Source organism: Alternaria burnsii (genome assembly GCF_013036055.1).
Source record: "Alternaria burnsii strain CBS107.38 chromosome Unknown 744, whole genome shotgun sequence".
Classification (NCBI taxonomy): Eukaryota; Fungi; Ascomycota; class Dothideomycetes; order Pleosporales; family Pleosporaceae; genus Alternaria; species Alternaria burnsii.
Window position 1 is genome coordinate 1,316 of NW_024066119.1, and position 15,355 is coordinate 16,670.

General features: G+C 50.6%; 4 protein-coding genes across 4 annotated transcripts; 1 reads left to right on the plus strand and 3 right to left on the minus strand.

Annotated features, from left to right (window-relative positions):
- Positions 1-649: 649 nt before the first annotated feature.
- On the plus strand, positions 650-1,550 carry GT037_008470 (gins sld5 component; the record flags this gene model as incomplete). Its single annotated transcript, XM_038933517.1, has 4 exons — positions 650-817; positions 874-1,002; positions 1,061-1,390; positions 1,443-1,550. The coding sequence occupies 4 exons, from the start codon at positions 650-652 to the stop codon at positions 1,548-1,550; spliced, it is 735 nt and encodes a 244-aa protein (XP_038783482.1).
- A 621-nt stretch (positions 1,551-2,171) lies between these two features.
- On the minus strand, positions 2,172-3,817 carry GT037_008471 (uncharacterized protein; the record flags this gene model as incomplete). The annotated part of the gene is made up of 4 exons (XM_038933518.1): positions 2,172-2,432; positions 2,505-3,092; positions 3,440-3,553; positions 3,617-3,817. 4 exons carry the CDS (start codon positions 3,815-3,817, stop codon positions 2,172-2,174), a joined length of 1,164 nt encoding a protein of 387 aa, XP_038783483.1.
- Positions 3,818-4,417: 600 nt separating this feature from the next.
- On the minus strand, positions 4,418-10,651 carry GT037_008472 (calcium-transporting p; the record flags this gene model as incomplete). Its single annotated transcript, XM_038933519.1, has 9 exons — positions 4,418-4,925; positions 4,971-5,215; positions 5,265-5,696; positions 5,744-6,060; positions 6,113-6,351; positions 7,406-7,892; positions 7,945-9,243; positions 9,293-10,454; positions 10,526-10,651. The coding sequence occupies 9 exons, from the start codon at positions 10,649-10,651 to the stop codon at positions 4,418-4,420; spliced, it is 4,815 nt and encodes a 1,604-aa protein (XP_038783484.1).
- A 569-nt stretch (positions 10,652-11,220) lies between these two features.
- GT037_008473 (c6 transcription factor) lies at positions 11,221-15,301 on the minus strand (the record flags this gene model as incomplete). Its single annotated transcript, XM_038933520.1, has 8 exons — positions 11,221-12,087; positions 12,146-12,508; positions 12,572-12,691; positions 13,022-13,733; positions 13,785-14,148; positions 14,213-14,242; positions 14,295-15,159; positions 15,209-15,301. The coding sequence occupies 8 exons, from the start codon at positions 15,299-15,301 to the stop codon at positions 11,221-11,223; spliced, it is 3,414 nt and encodes a 1,137-aa protein (XP_038783485.1).
- Positions 15,302-15,355: the final 54 nt, after the last annotated feature.

Genomic DNA, 15,355 nt, shown 5'->3' on the forward strand with positions numbered 1-15,355 from the left:
CTTCTTTAAAGGTAGTAAACGTTATTTAGTAAGCGTATTAACGTATTATAGAAGCTCTTTTTCGTATTATAGATAGAGAGAGAGGTAGCGTACGCTATAGGCCTTAGTTTCGCCGCAGTATTATCTTATTAACGTTATCTATACTATACTATACTTTTTTATAATTACTTAGTATAAAAAATTATCTCTTAGTTCTTATAATTTAATTTCTATAATTACTTTTTAAATTAGATCTATATTAGTTAAGTTATAACGCGTTAAAGTTTTGTTATTAAGCTAGTAAGGGTGCTCAACTGGCGTTGGTGCTCAACTGACGCACGGGCACTGTAGAGCCCCCCGCATCGCGCATCCCTGCCCCACCGAACATGTGCATCTGCATGCACGCTCGCTGCAAGCCAACACACGCATGCATCGAGTCTGATACATACTCCAGATCTCACTCTTTACTTTCTACCGGCTCTCGGGTGCTTGCCGATTGCGTCACCTCCGATCGATTTCATCCCCGCCTTCGCCTCTAGCCTTCCGAACACGCTTCCGTAGCATCTGGATCCAAGCGGAAACGAACAAAATTGTCGCGCCGCATACTGGCCGACGCGTTGCCGTAACTCAGTAACACAGTGGAGCTTCCTATGGGAGTGAGAGACACACTATGGATATCGACGATCTTCTCGCAGAGGTCGCAGTAGGGTCGACGCCAAGGGAGGTGCTCGATTTGCAGGAATTGACGAGGTGTTGGGTTGCAGAGAGAGTCGCACCAGAGATCTTGCCATGGCCCGAGGAACTTATGGGAAGGGTGCTCGAGCGAATTCAGAGACAGGTGAGCGCATAGAAGCTTCCGCGAGCGCAACACAAGATAGCTAATGACGCAGCCAGATTGAACTGGTCGAAGACCAAACGGGCAACATGGACCCCAAGACAAATTTCAAACTCATCATCATACAAACAGAGCTCGAGCGATTCAAGTTCTTGGTTCGCAGTTTCCTGAGGGCGAGAATAAAAAAGGTAGGGACAATACTTACTCTACGAATCCTTACAACGGCATACTGACACACATTCGTAGATCGATTCACACCCTCTACACATCCAATCGCTGCACACGGCTTCCCTCGAGATGCCCTTCCCCCTTCTCTCTCCATCCGAGTACCAATACCTGACGTCCCATCAAGCGCTCCTCTCCTCTCACTACACATCCTCGTTCCTCTCACAATTTCCGGCATCGCTACAACGACTCGATGATACGACAGGTGGCATTAGCATGATCGATAAGCCTGATGAAGACAAAGCGGTGTTTGTGAGGGCGTTGCGCGATGTTGGGGAGATTTTCGTCGAGGGGACAGATCGCAGGTTTGAGATGAAGAGAGGTGATGTTTGGGTTGTCAGATGGAGCGCAGTAAGGGCTTGGTGTGTAGGCTGTGGGACAGGCGACGTGGAACTGATATAAGGTGGCTGTATGCGGGTACCAATCTGAGGAAGAGCTAGAGACCGTGGACGCGAGCGACATGGCTCAAGATAGGCCATCCTCGGTTACACAAGAAAAGTACTGTGTTTAGGTCGTCGCGAAGCCACTCTGAGTGCGAACAAACGCCGGAGCGCCCAGTGTCTTCAAGAGCGACACAACGACTTGCCGTGGAAGAGTTGATAACGGTCAGAAACTTGGAACATGTTTTGAGGGAACAACTGCGTGTGCACAAGCTGCATTGTCGATACTCCTTCAATTTAGCAGCATAGAACCATCAGCCAAGCAGATCTATGAGAGTCCAGTCTTTTACATGTTTCCAGATCGTGTTGATGATGACGTCTATGGCCATCCAAACTTCAAGTCATCGTTCAATTTCTCCTATGCGATAGTGAGAGTTCAACTTATGCGCAACATCACGCAGGAAATTCCCGTCATGTCGAACAGCTCAATCTTTCATCAAATATCCAAGAGAAATACCACACTTCAAAGGAGGTATTTGGTTCTGGAGATCTTGCCTTTTGGGGATGCGATCTAGCAGAGGAAAGAAACGGTTAATACAGAAACTCATATGGTAAACTCAGTCAGACATGTTGGTTTGAGCCTATCGAGAAGTGTCGCATCAGAATCTCCCAGGTGTAATTTCACGAATGCAAGAAACTTCGTTTACTAACAGGACGAGCTGTGTTTGACGCAAGCGCGACATCCTCAATCATTAAGACCTTATGGTAGCTTCTTCGTACGAAGGCGGCAGATCCATTGACGTGCCGTAAGCACCCACCCTTTGGATAGCACCGTGCCGATTCTCATCTTGCGTACTCATATCGTCTTGTGAACGCATACTAATCGGTACCAGCTCTCCGTTCAGAAACGACTTCTTATCGTCCCCGCTCTCAAGCCTTCGACCAGGACGTATCCCAGAAGACACGTGTACCGGTGACCTCAATTGAGCCAATAGTACCCGACCAGCCTGATCCTAAACATAATTAGTATACACTTGACTAACCAACACTCCCCAACAATCCTCCTGATCACATGTCGAACATACCTTTGTATCCCGACATTGAAACCCCATGGAGATATCCAATTCATATCTTCTCGCCAACCCACACGAGTGAAAACTTGGGACAATGGTATCTGGCAGTGCTTCACCTTCCCATAGACTCCTATCAATGTGTTTTTCGGTACCGACGCTTTCAGAATAATGGAGTATAGGCAAACCGAGGTTGCTCATGCTTTGGATCGTCCAGCAAGAGATCTGCGTATTCGTAAGAGACGGACCCTTGGCTTTGACATCCGTATACCCAACCAACAGCATCTGAAAAGACTGCAGGTAGAGGCTGCATGCAAACTCATTGAGTTTCGAAATGCTGAGTTGTATCATCATGTGGCGGTTGCGGAGGATTGAGTAACCCGGCAGAAAATGAGCTGATATTGATATCTGAGCTGAAGGGATGGCCGCGGAGAGGTGATGCATGGATTCCGTCGGAGAGATGAGTAGTGCTGGAAGGTGAGCGTATGGACCCATGATGGTTGCTTGCACTGTTTTTACGCATGAAAATGTGCTATTTTCCCTGGACAAGGAGCCGAGATACTGATTACGTGTTTCCATAGGCCATACTGTGATGTTCAAGTTCTATGTATTGTCAGCAACAGCACACGCAAGTCGGAGGCAGCGCTTTTTCAAGGTAATGATCTAGCTTACCGTTTTTATCGTCGATTTGAAAATGCTGCATATGCTGGTTACTGCTACATCGATACGATATGAGATCGCTGCACCACCAACAACATCGTGCATTGATGGTGGGAGCATATCGTGCGAAGAGAATGGCGACTGGACTGCATATTTCTCATTGCATACCGGCGATACAGCCGGGGAGTTTGGAGGGCATGAGCTACACTCCACTGCATCAGGTATCTACATATACACTTAGTAACGAGTGCTTGGATATAACTTATGCGTGTAACCACTAAGCAACTTACCCGTAACGCAAACCGAAAGCTGTGATATCCGAAGCCCAGTCTTACTGACTTTTCAGCACCTAAAACCCTCTGATCATGGCGGGAAGGAAATATCATCTGGAGATCGTGTGCGAACTAGATACATTAGTCTGTCAGCTGTCTCAATCGAGAAGCAAATCCCATGCCATGGTCACCTACGCGGTGCTTGTCTTGTTGCTCTCGGTCCATCAAAAAGCCGCTTGTGTCGGTATAAGATAGTACACTCTCACCAACTAATGTCGCTGCGATTTTTGAAACCTTGGTGATGCTTGTAGGGCAGTAAATGACGATATTGCCAGTGATTGGGTCGCCATTGCTGAAGATGGCCTTTGGGTGATCTAGTTGAATCGAAGTGTCCATGTCTGTGTGAAGGAAGGGCTCGAAACAGACGACGCTAGCACTGGCAGTGTTGTATAGAAATGATAATAGAAGTATCTGATATCATCAAACAGAACTTGTAAGCGGTTTTCTGTGTGTGAATGCAGGATGGGCAAGATCGACGATATTATGCCTCTGAAATCCTCCTCCAGTTTTATCTACAGTAAAAACACTTTGTCTCCCGGTGTTCATCCAGCAGCGAGTGTAAGATGCTGGTGTCCGGATCCGGCTATTTTTAGTCGGCACGCCAAGATTTTCGTTACCGTCACCAGCCCCTCGATACGATGATGCGTTTTATAGCAGGATGATAGGCTGGGATCAGGCCAGTAAGTATGAAATTGGCGATTCTGAGCTGTGTCGTTCTGACGTTGCGCATGGATAGGATACAGATGTCAGGAGTCGCTATGGCACCTTGCCAAGAGATAATTTGGCCATAGAGGCTCCCAATGGGTACATGCTGGAATTTTTGCTCCTTGTCCATAGTCGTCAATCGATGAATCATTAGAGTGGAGCTGTACCATGCGCAGACACTTTGATCGAACCAACGAGGTGAAATATACAACGTCCGTGTCTGTCATTAAATCATTGATTGCCATCAAAGAATGAGAAGTCGGCGTCTAGCCATCCCATGGTAGGTTGGGTATCGAACAATTCCCAGCTTGGGTCAAGTAAGCCTAAACCATTATCGATCGGGAATTCCATCGCCACATGGTCAGCGGACTGAACCAGACGTGTGTATTCAGCGTTGATCCCACTCGTATTCGTAGGCAACTGCAGTTGTCCCCCAGCCAACTGGACAGGAGTCTGCGGTGCAGACGTAACTGCTCGGTCCTGGCCGGTGGTCTGCTGGGGGTGCATGCATTGCGCTGCGTATGGTGACGTCTCCTTGGTTCCGGTGACAAGACCTTCGCAAAGCCCAAGGAATGACTTGAAGAGTGTCTGTAATTTGGCAATCGGAGGGCTCAGATCCGCAAGTCCGTCGAGCTGTGACGTAACGGTGGTAAGCAACTCAAAATCTGACTCGTTGGACGAGGCTACAATGTTACAGAACAGGACGAAGAAAGGCGTCAATGGGTGGTAGAGTACGGTCCTTTACCAGTTAGTTGAAATCCAGGAAATAGTGGTAGATGCTCACCAATGCATATACGATATATGTGCTCGAACATCAGTGATGGTCATAGACTCTTTCTGAATGACCTTGAGAGTAGTCATAGCCATACGCGCGGACTGAAGACAATCGATATCAATATGCGGTTTTGCGGGCTGACAGATCTGTCTTGAGCGTAGAATAGAAGTCCGGAGTGAATGATATGAGAATTGAACGGTACTCAGCTCACTCGCAACGTGTAGGCCACACCACGACTCCGACTCAGCATGCAACTAGACACATCAGTCTCATTTCCTGGAATTTGAAGCTGCATTGACTCACACTTGTTATTCTGCTGTATACCTGCTCCAGTCTCTCAAGCAAATCCTTGACCACAATTTGGACCCTCGATAGAAGCGACTTTTTGTTCGAAATCCGATCTGAATGAAGCTCCGACATGTAAATCGCCTGGATAGGGACGAAGTGCAAGTAGGTGGATAGCAGAGATGACATGTCTTTGTTGAAGGGTGACGACAATGCCGCATCCAAGCCATCATACTCAAGCAGAAAGCGGCTCTTTCCCTGCATCATGGAGTAGTTCTTGTCAAGGATATGACACCATGTATAACAGTAGTAGATCTCCATTTCATCTTCTGTCTCGGTTCTGCAGGCTTTCACCCGGGCTTCAAGGCATAGATCTTCGCACATTCTACAAGCAGCTGTGATGAACGTCCAACAATTTGTCAACTCTCCAGCGCCTTGCGCGATGAACGCCTGTAGTCTTTTAGCTAATTTTGCTATAACCGGCGAGAGGCTCTTACACTGCACAGAAGTGACTGTAAAAGAACAAGCGAAGGAGCAGATAGCAGGTGGATACGCATCATGGCCAGCTTGATACTTTTGAGATATTTCGAAGCACTTTCAAGCATACCCGCTCCAACATCTCCCATACTATCCTCTCCTAGCACAGTATTGATGAACTTGAAGGCAGCGGAGTTCACGCAGATTGAATAGAGTAGCAAGGTCTCAGGATCCACGGTCTTGTAAATTAATGCGTGTCCCATGTTCTTGAGAGATTTTGGCGAGACATGCTTGAAGTAATCTAGCACGTGGGGTCCAAGGTTGCGTCCTTTCAAGTCTTACATCAGCGGTCAGCTGTGAGAATTTGTGAGTGCTACTATGAAACCTACCACGGACCATCCAATAGAGAACCTCGATGGTAGGGTACGATATGTCTTCCAGTACGTCAAGAACTCGCGAAGTAGGTGAGTTAGTGCGGTCACATGGCTTGTTGACTTGAGATAGATGGTTCACAAAGGACATCGCCTCTTTCAAAACAGCTAACCTATCCGCAGGCATGTGATTCCCGGTCTTGATCTCCCGGCGAATAAAGTCCTGAGCTTCCAGTATTGGCAGTGATGGAGGCATACTGGGAGAGTGTGAGGATGCGGGTGATGTTTGGAGCTCGTGACGTCGACTTTGCTTGTGTGCCGGCATGACTTCAGCGCCTCTTCGTCGTTTGGTTGTGCCGCGGGCTGAAGCTGTACGTTTGCATTGTATATTGCCGTCGACACAATTGCCACAGGGATCATTACGATCGCATTTGACCTTCAACAGATGTCAATGAGAAGTCACTCCATGAAAGCAGAATAAGAAGACAGACCTTTCGCATCTTGCATGTATCGCACTAGTCTTAGTTAGGTAACCGTTGTTGCTCAGCGTGCGATACTAACCACGGGGTTCATCTCCATGATGACCTAGTCAAAGTAAATCGAAGTGATTGAGTTGGGCTGTTGGGAAAAGTCAAGGGTGAAGAAGAAATCTAGGGTATCCTATGGTGAAGCAAAACGAGGGTATCAGAAAGTTTCGTGAGGTTTCCTAGCAAATGAGAAGAACGACAAAACATCGACAGCTCAGACGCATATAGGGCCGAGGAAGTTTGAGATCTGGGCAAGCACGCGAGTAATAGTTCAAAACGGTCGTAAAGCATGGGCGCCGGCCGAGCCACCTGCCGTAAGATCGAGCCGCACAGGTCCCTTTGCGGTGGCAGTGAACTTCGCAAACACATATTCGACGACTGAAACGTCGATTTCGTATCGAACGCTTGTCATTCGCTGCTCTTCGTTCTTTGGCGTCTCTACGAACAACAGTGCGTTGTGGGCGGTGCATACCTGGATAGGGGTGGGTGCGGAAGCGAGGAAGGTCCGCGGACTCCGAAACGTCCGATCTTTCTTAATGTACTTTCCTCTCTTTCCTCTCACGATCCATGAAGATAGACATGCTTCGATGTCGTTACCTTCATCAGTTCAAGATCCGCGTATTTCGTTTCAACATGGTCGTCCAGAAAGCACATCGTCAGTAACAGCAATATTCATTGCGCGATATAACGCTTCTACACCACCACATTCTACCAACCCTTCTATATTCAAACAACGGTACTATATCCCCCACCATACCCTCTCCTCCCTTTCCATCTGACGTACCACTTTCTCCCTTCATCTGCCCAAAATACACAACTTGCCACTGCGACAAGATGCGCGAGATCGCCCAAGCCGAGCGCCTCAGTTTGGAAAACGCTTTGCAGCGGCGGAAAGTAGATGACTGCTAACTGGCCAATCAAGCTGCCCGACACGGCATAGTTAAACATCTTGTTGTCGAATACGCCAATCTCGCCTGCGAGGACGGACTTGCTGGAGGAGCGGCAAGTTAGTGCGTTGAACATATCGAAGAGAACAAAGCAGGTAAACGTCATGGTGGTGTCGCGCGCGGTGACAATGTTATCGGTGGACATCTCGAGGTAATAGGTTGTAAGTGTGCCAAGCATGATGATGGTGGCGGATTGGAGGACGCGCTGAATGAGTGGGCGGGTCAGGACGCGTGCCTGGCGTGGGCGTGGGGGCAGGGCCATGACGGCTGGGTCAACAGGTTCTACACCGAGAGATTGCGCGGGTGGGCCGTCCATGAGGATGTCTTAGGTTGATAGTCAGTAGATATAAAAGGGATAGGTACAGGTGGAACTCACTGATCCAGAGAATCTGCATGGCATTTAGCGGATTCTCGAAGCCAAGGAATGTGCTCAGGAGTACTAAGCTCAGTGCCGCCGCGCTGGTGCTGAGCTGGAAGGTAAGGAAGTTTTGGATGTTATAGAAGATGCCTTTGCCCTCTTCTATCGCGTTCAGAATGGTCGCAAAGTTGTCATCTGTCAGAATCATATCTGCGGCCTCTTTCGCAACATCCGTACCCAATCTACCCATGGAGATTCCAATGTCTGCTTTCTTGAGCGCGGGCGCATCGTTGACACCGTCGCCAGTCATTGCCACAACGTCGCCTCGTGATTGCAGCGCTCGGACAATCTTCATCTTGTGCTCAGGACTAGTTCGCGCAAAGATCGAGGTTGTCGCAATGGCTTGTGCAAGTTCTTCCTCGCTCATCTGATCCAATTCGTCGCCACGGATAACCGAGCGCCCGAGTGCTGAATTCGGCATAATGGGCATACCCAGACTCTTGCCGATGGCGACTGCTGTGGTCTCTGCATCGCCAGTGATCATGATGACCTTGACTTTGCCGGCGATGAGTCTTCGAATAGCTCTCTCAACGCCCTTTCGTGGCGGATCGTTCATGCCAACCAATCCAGCGAACACGAGACCGCGGTAGTGCTCATCGTCGCCAAGGGCCGAGTTTGTAGACGGTGCTGGTGAAGCGGTGCCACTGGCGTTCCTCTTCTTTCCTCTGGACGCACCACTTGCGAAGCCGAGCACACGCAAACCCTCTTGTGCCATTTGGTCAGCGGCCTTCATCGCTTCCTGCCTGCGTGCTTGGTCGAGTGCCACCTCTTTTCCTTGTGCCGTTACGTACATGTCACAACGGTCCAGAACTCGCTCGAGTGCACCTTTGATATAGGCATAGTCAGACCCAGGGGTGAGATTGCCAGAACTACCGCCAACGACGACACCCATCCACTTCCTTTCCGAACTGAATGGTGTCTCGAACTTGCGATCACCGAGCATTTCCCGGATATCGTCTTCTCCAAAAGCATCCATGAGGTCAAGAAGAGCAACATCGGTAGGTTGGCCAACCCATCGGCTCTTCGCTGCGGTATTGTCATCGCCTCCAAGAGTTGAGGATAGTACCGCAGCAGTTGATGCTGAGGCTGCCTGGTCGCTCAATAAGCGAGCATTATTGACAATATTGCCGATCCGAAGTATGTTGCGCGTAGGTGAGTCGAGGTCCGTAGAATCGTGCTTCTTCTTAACATCGACTGGTGATGCTTCGTCAAAATGCCATATCTTGGTCACGGTCATGTGATTCGTGGTCAATGTGCCTGGTGGTAGTGAGTAAATGCTGCATCTTGGTAGAATTGTTCAACTTACCTGTCTTGTCAGTACACACGACATTGACCGAAGCCAAGGTCTCAACACTAGGTAACCGTCGAACAATGGCGTCGCGCTTAGACATCCTCAGCACGCCCAACGCAAGCGTGACAGTAACAATGATGGGTAGTCCTTCAGGGATGGCCGCGACAGCAAGTGACACAGCAATCTGAAAGACCTGTAGGAATTTCCAACCACGCCACAGTCCCACCAGCCCAATGAAGGCAATGACTCCGAAGGACATGTAGCTCAGATCTTTGCCTAGGCGGTCCATGGAAAGTTGTAGCGGCGTGCGCGGGCTCTCGATTTGCTGCAGAGAAGCAGAAATGGCGCCAAACTCAGTGTTGCCTCCTGTGCCGACGACAATGCCCTGTCCATAGCCCGACCTGACCAATGTACCCATGAATGCAATGTTCTTCTGATCGTTCAACCGTATATCAGCACCGACCGTTCCAGCGGCTTCAGAGGCGTAGAAAGGCGAAGACGGTCGTTGTAGGGCCGGCGGGGGCGTGATGGTATCTGGCGACTTGGCGACAGGCTCGTTCTCTCCAGTGAGGTTGGACTCGTCAATGCTGAGGTCGGCTGCGTGCGTGATGCGGATATCGGCTGGTATGCGGTCTCCAGTGTGGAACAAGACCAGGTCGCCCGGCACCAACAGTGTCGCGGATATGGTAGTAGACTTGCGCTCTGCCGCTGCCAGCGATGCCGTGGTGTCTTTCAAGTTGTCCAACTCTATGCTCTCAGTTGCCGTACCATTTGGCAGGCGACGGCCGCGTGATGGCTCCACGCCAGCGCGAATGATGTGTGCCGAATGCGGAACCAGCTGATTCAGCGCCTCAATCGACTTCTCGGATCGGTATTCTTGTACGAAGCCCACCGTCACCACAATGGTCACGGCCACGGCAATGCTCACGGCGTCTTCCAGATTGCCGAGTACGAGGGACACGCCAGCCGAGCCCAGCAGCAGCAGGATGAGCGTCTCTTTGAACTGCTTGAGGAAGCGGAGCCAGAGCGGCTCGGGCTCCTCGTGGGGGAGTTCGTTGGTGCCATGGATGTGAATGCGCGCCGAAGCGTCCGAGGCGGAGAGGCCATGTGTCAGCGACGTAGAGAGCTTGTGGGCCGTGTCCTGGGCCGAGAGGAGGGAATGGGCCGATGTTATTGACTGTTCACACATGGTCAGCGGGCGTCGCCAGGGCTACATAGCAGACGTGGCGGTGGAAGCGCATGGCGTACTGAGGGCGTGGTGCTCCGCTTGAGGGCTTCTGGCGGCTGCAGCATGGGCGACGAGGGCCGCGAAGACTTGGAGGGCAGGCCGCCGGCATTGTAGAGGGGCAATGAGGGCGTGGGTGCTTTTGACATGTTGGCATGGCCAGGAGTCGACTGTTGCGCCGCCGTCCAACGTGGCCTATCCGTCCAAAGCTAGCGTAGAAAAAGATGGCTGTCGACTTGGATTATCGCATTGGTGCTGGGAACAATAAAAGACGTGTTGGATTCGCAAACGGGCACGGCCAAGGGGGTTGCGAGACGGTTACGTGCTGTCTCTGGACATGCAGTTGCTGGATGTCGATGATGGGCCAAAACGCCAAAGCAGCGGTACTCGCGAGCAGGGGTGTCGTAGCACCGCCATAGCCATCCAGGGTCTCGTCACGTTTGACACCACAACGCAAACACCTTGTGAACACGTTTTTCTTATTGCTGAAACACTCTCCGCTGCCTCCAGACGTCTGCTTACCGCCCCCCACGTTGCTTTCCGAGCTACATCGCGAACATGCTGCACGCTTCTACGATCCGAGCACACGTATTACTACGGCCTTGGCAGGTACATGTCCGCTGCATGTGATGTCATACTTCAGCGTCCCTCACATCTCATGTGCCTGAAGTAGCACTTCTTCATTCTCTTCTTGTATCGTACAGCTACTACATCTCTCTTACGCACTAGAGTAATAATACACTTTGCCCTCAAACAGCCGCCGAGCAGTCCGTGAAACAATACATCGATCAACGAAAGCGGATGATTCCGAGCTCGTAGCCAGAACATCAACCGCAATCGACCCGCTAGAATGCGAGAGCCACACTGTCCTCGGGCTCGGTAGTAAACCTGGAGAGCTTTCATCAGAGTCTGAACAGGGACTCGCTGCCCGTTCAGGCGAATGTCTTCGCCACGACGACTGTCCCTTGCCCTCGGCTGCAACACCATGTGCGACAGTGCCCTCGATGCATACTGCCGACGCTAAGCACGCCGCGCCTGTGAGTTGCAAGCTTGGATGAGGTTTGCCCATACTGAAAGCTTGCACGTGGATATCTGGCCCATGTCTCCTTGAGTAATGATCTGACCGAGGAGAAGACACGATAGCGAGCTTCGGTGTTCCGCGGACCTTTGCGGCGGCGTCTATGTCAGGAGCGAGACCCATCATGACGGCGCCGGCACATCTTATCGACTCCATGTGCCTGAGGTAGCCAGCAGTATCTTTCCTGGCTGTCTTTAGGTATGGTGGTAACGTCCTTTCGTCGACAAGGACAAAAGGATTCGCCGCGTCTATCAAGGTGGCCTTGACTGAGAAGCGATTGCCGTCTTGCTCCTTTACATGAATAGTATCGCGCCGTCTCCTAGTAGGAAAGAGGGCCCCCGCCATGCTCCCAGCAGGGTCGACAAAAGCAACTTTTATTTCGCTTCCGGTCCCCTTGACACCCGATATTGCGTAGTCTCCGTCTTCACTAAACGAGCCGTCCTCATCTACTTGGACAGTATCGACGATGAGCCGCGACGTGTTCGTGTTGAATATCCGGACATCCAGCTAGACAAAGAGTCAGCACCTTACAAACTTCAAACTCGATCAGAATGTGTCAACTTACGGTCTTCTCCCCAGGTCTTGCACGCACTAATCCTTCCTGAAGTGCAAACGGTCCAACACCAGCGCACATATTTCCACAGTTTCCACTGAAATCGACCGTCTCTTGTCCCACTGCTACTTGCACAAAAGTATAATCAACATCGACGCCCATTCGTGCCGATGGCGACACCACGGCAACCTTGGAAGTTGTCGAAGTCGCTCCTCCAACACCGTCAATCTGTCGAGCATCTGAGCCTTGCGAGCCCATGGCCGCAAGCAATGGTCGTACCCATTCTGATTGAGAAGCTGGCAAGTCGTGACGATGGATGAAGAGACCTTTCGAAGTACCAGCACGCATCAACACGGCTGGTAGGCTGTGTCGGACCTAAAGATTGGTGTACGAATTAGTATCTGTCACACATGCAGTTTGTACAGAGATGTTACATACCTTCTTTGGGGCGCTTTCGTATGCCATTGGGAATTCAGGTATGCGGATCGGTGAGATGTGTGAGACAGTTGAGGCATGTGCCTTTTGGAAAGCGGATGGTTTGACAAGTGCGCGAAGCATCTATAGAGAATTGGTGCTGTGATTGAAGGCGATGGAGTCGTTGCTTCGTTTCTAGCTAGAAGAAAAATGTGCCATAGCATTCGGCGGTACAGCTCTCTATATATGTCTTCAGATCCAAGAGCATTCGGATAGTGGATTCAAGATACGGGTAGATCGCGTTAGATTCCGCGGGAGTAAGTCGCCGAAGATCAGCCGCGGCTCGCGGGTGCTGTACGGTCGGCCGAATCGTTCCCGCACGGCTAGCCTGCCCGTTCTCTACTCCCAGTCTAAGAGCGGGAAGTTATCGAGGTCTGATCCATTGAAACCAAAGAGGAGGTCATCTACAGTCACCGGTCGCTCGTTAAAGAGTTGTTGTTGGTCTTGATACATCCAGGTCCCGGGATTCTCGTGAAGCCTATCTGACGTCTCAATAGTTGAATAGGCCGAATGCGACTGCCCAGGTACGGGTGCGCATGAAGGATTAGCAAGGCCTGTTGGTTCTGTTCGCGCCACATGCGATGTCTCCTGCTCTCGCTCCCGAACAAAACTCTGGATGATACCATCAATTTCCATACTCTGCAGACTCCGCTCACGGTCCATAGGCCTGCTCGACGCTGCATCCGTCACACTGCTTCTATGGTTGTCGCCATTAATATCCCTACCAATGCCTGCATCCTCCTGGTCAGGCGTGGAAACTCCCAACCTTGTCATCAAGTTCTGTATAATGGCGCTGGCGCGTCGCACAGCCCAGTTCGTCTCTTGGTTCTTGCGGAAGACAGCTAAGCAGGTCTCGAGGCTGCTGTGAGCTTGAGAGCCTGGACCACGCCTCGCCGCGATACGGGCATGTATGGTCGCAGCCACGTACGTCGCATACGAGATCAAGTACGGAGCTCTTTGCACGCCAAAAGCTTTGTCATACGCTCGGAGAAGTTGTACAATGTCATCCGCAGCGGTGGCACACGCCATGAACGAGTTGACGGCAATGGCGCGTGAAGTATTATAGAGATGGCCGTCAGCGACAAAAGGCCGATGTAGAAGGATTGTAAGTACACCGTAAAGGGCACTAGCATGCTTTCAGTATTTCCATGATACCTTTGATGATTTCAGAACTTACTGCAAGCTTAGAACATGTGGGGGAGGCGTTAGCGCAACGTCTTCTACATCCACGACGAGATGCTCAGGCAGAAGCCTTCGCCACGTTACCAACTTTTGTTGGATAACTTCCAGTTTGGAGGATAGCTCAGTGGAGCCTACTTCGAAGCTTCTTTCGGTGTATACAGTGCTAAGTATGTCGCTGAGGATCACCGAGAGCTGACAGAGCTGTCGAAATGTTGAGATACTGTATGCAGGAGAGCCTAGATAGGCAGAATCTGCTTGCGTAGAGTATGAAAAAGGAGTCCAGTGTTCAAGTTCCTCATATGTATCTTGGAATTTCATGGGTACCAGTGTGTCTGACTCCTTCATGCTGACTGGGCGACCTAAGGTTTTGGTGCATAAAATCAATGTTTGCTTCACGCGCAGTTCATGCATAGGAGTTATTACCTTGGTACAAGCTTTGGATTTTGTCGACGACTGAAGGTAATTTTGTTAGCGGATTTGAATACTGTTGGAAAATTGGACTCACCAAATGCAGCCCAAAAGACACGACGCCTAATTTCGCGATCCTCATCAGACAGTCTACGAGAACCTGCAAAGGCAGGTGTGTCAACGTGAATACCGAGGTCGACGATCATGCGGAATGCTAACCCAGCATAGAGCCAGGCAGCACTGCGTTCGTCGCCGAGGGCGAAGAGAGAATTGGTCATGACGAGTAAAGCTTGAATAGTAGTAATCTCACTCTTGTCCAAAGCACCTCCTAGAAGCTCTCGTACTCTCTGACGAAATTGCCAACCGGCAGTGCGGACATCATCAGCCACGCGGCGAACTTCGCGGCGTGGACTGAACTTGGAGGCGCCGAAGTAGATGGCGTTGAGAAGCAGCTTCGAGAAGTATGGGCCACCGCAAGCCATGTCACGCATGAAGGCAGGACGATACGTTGTGAGAAATGAGTGATGTTGTCGGTTCCAGTGTAATGAAAGCAAATGCATGCCAAGCTCAGGTTCGACACCATCGAACTCGAGCTTTCCATGTCGGAAATTGACAGTCTCTAATTGTCTCTGACGTGCGGCTTCAGCCACAAGACCTCTCTCAATCCATTCATCTGGCATGTGCGGACGTGCTTCAGTAGCAACACGGTCATGCGAGGCTTCGTCGAACAAAGTGCTGGTGCGCCCGTGATAACTTGAAGAGCCATTAGAAGCGACGACAATGCGCGACACATCTCTAGGTGCAGTTTCTTGGGCTGGCTCTGGTGCTCTCTCTGTTCGAGGTGTCTTGCGTGGACGACTAGCGGCATGCTGGACGGCATCTATACTTGCAGGTTCATACTGACATATTGTCCCATGAGTTTTACAGCTTGCGCATGTTGGTTTCTCAGCACTACATTTGATCTGCTAGTATCAGTATTCAGCTCCTAATCATACCCAGGCACCAACAAACCTTCCTCCGACGGCAAAAGGTGCATGCCTCAGCAGCTCTTCTGCGTCTACGACCCGTCGCCGTCACGTGTCCGTTTGTTTCGTCCGCACTCATAACGGCCAGCACGATGTGGATGTTGACGGGTATTTTGACGGGCGTGCAAAATCA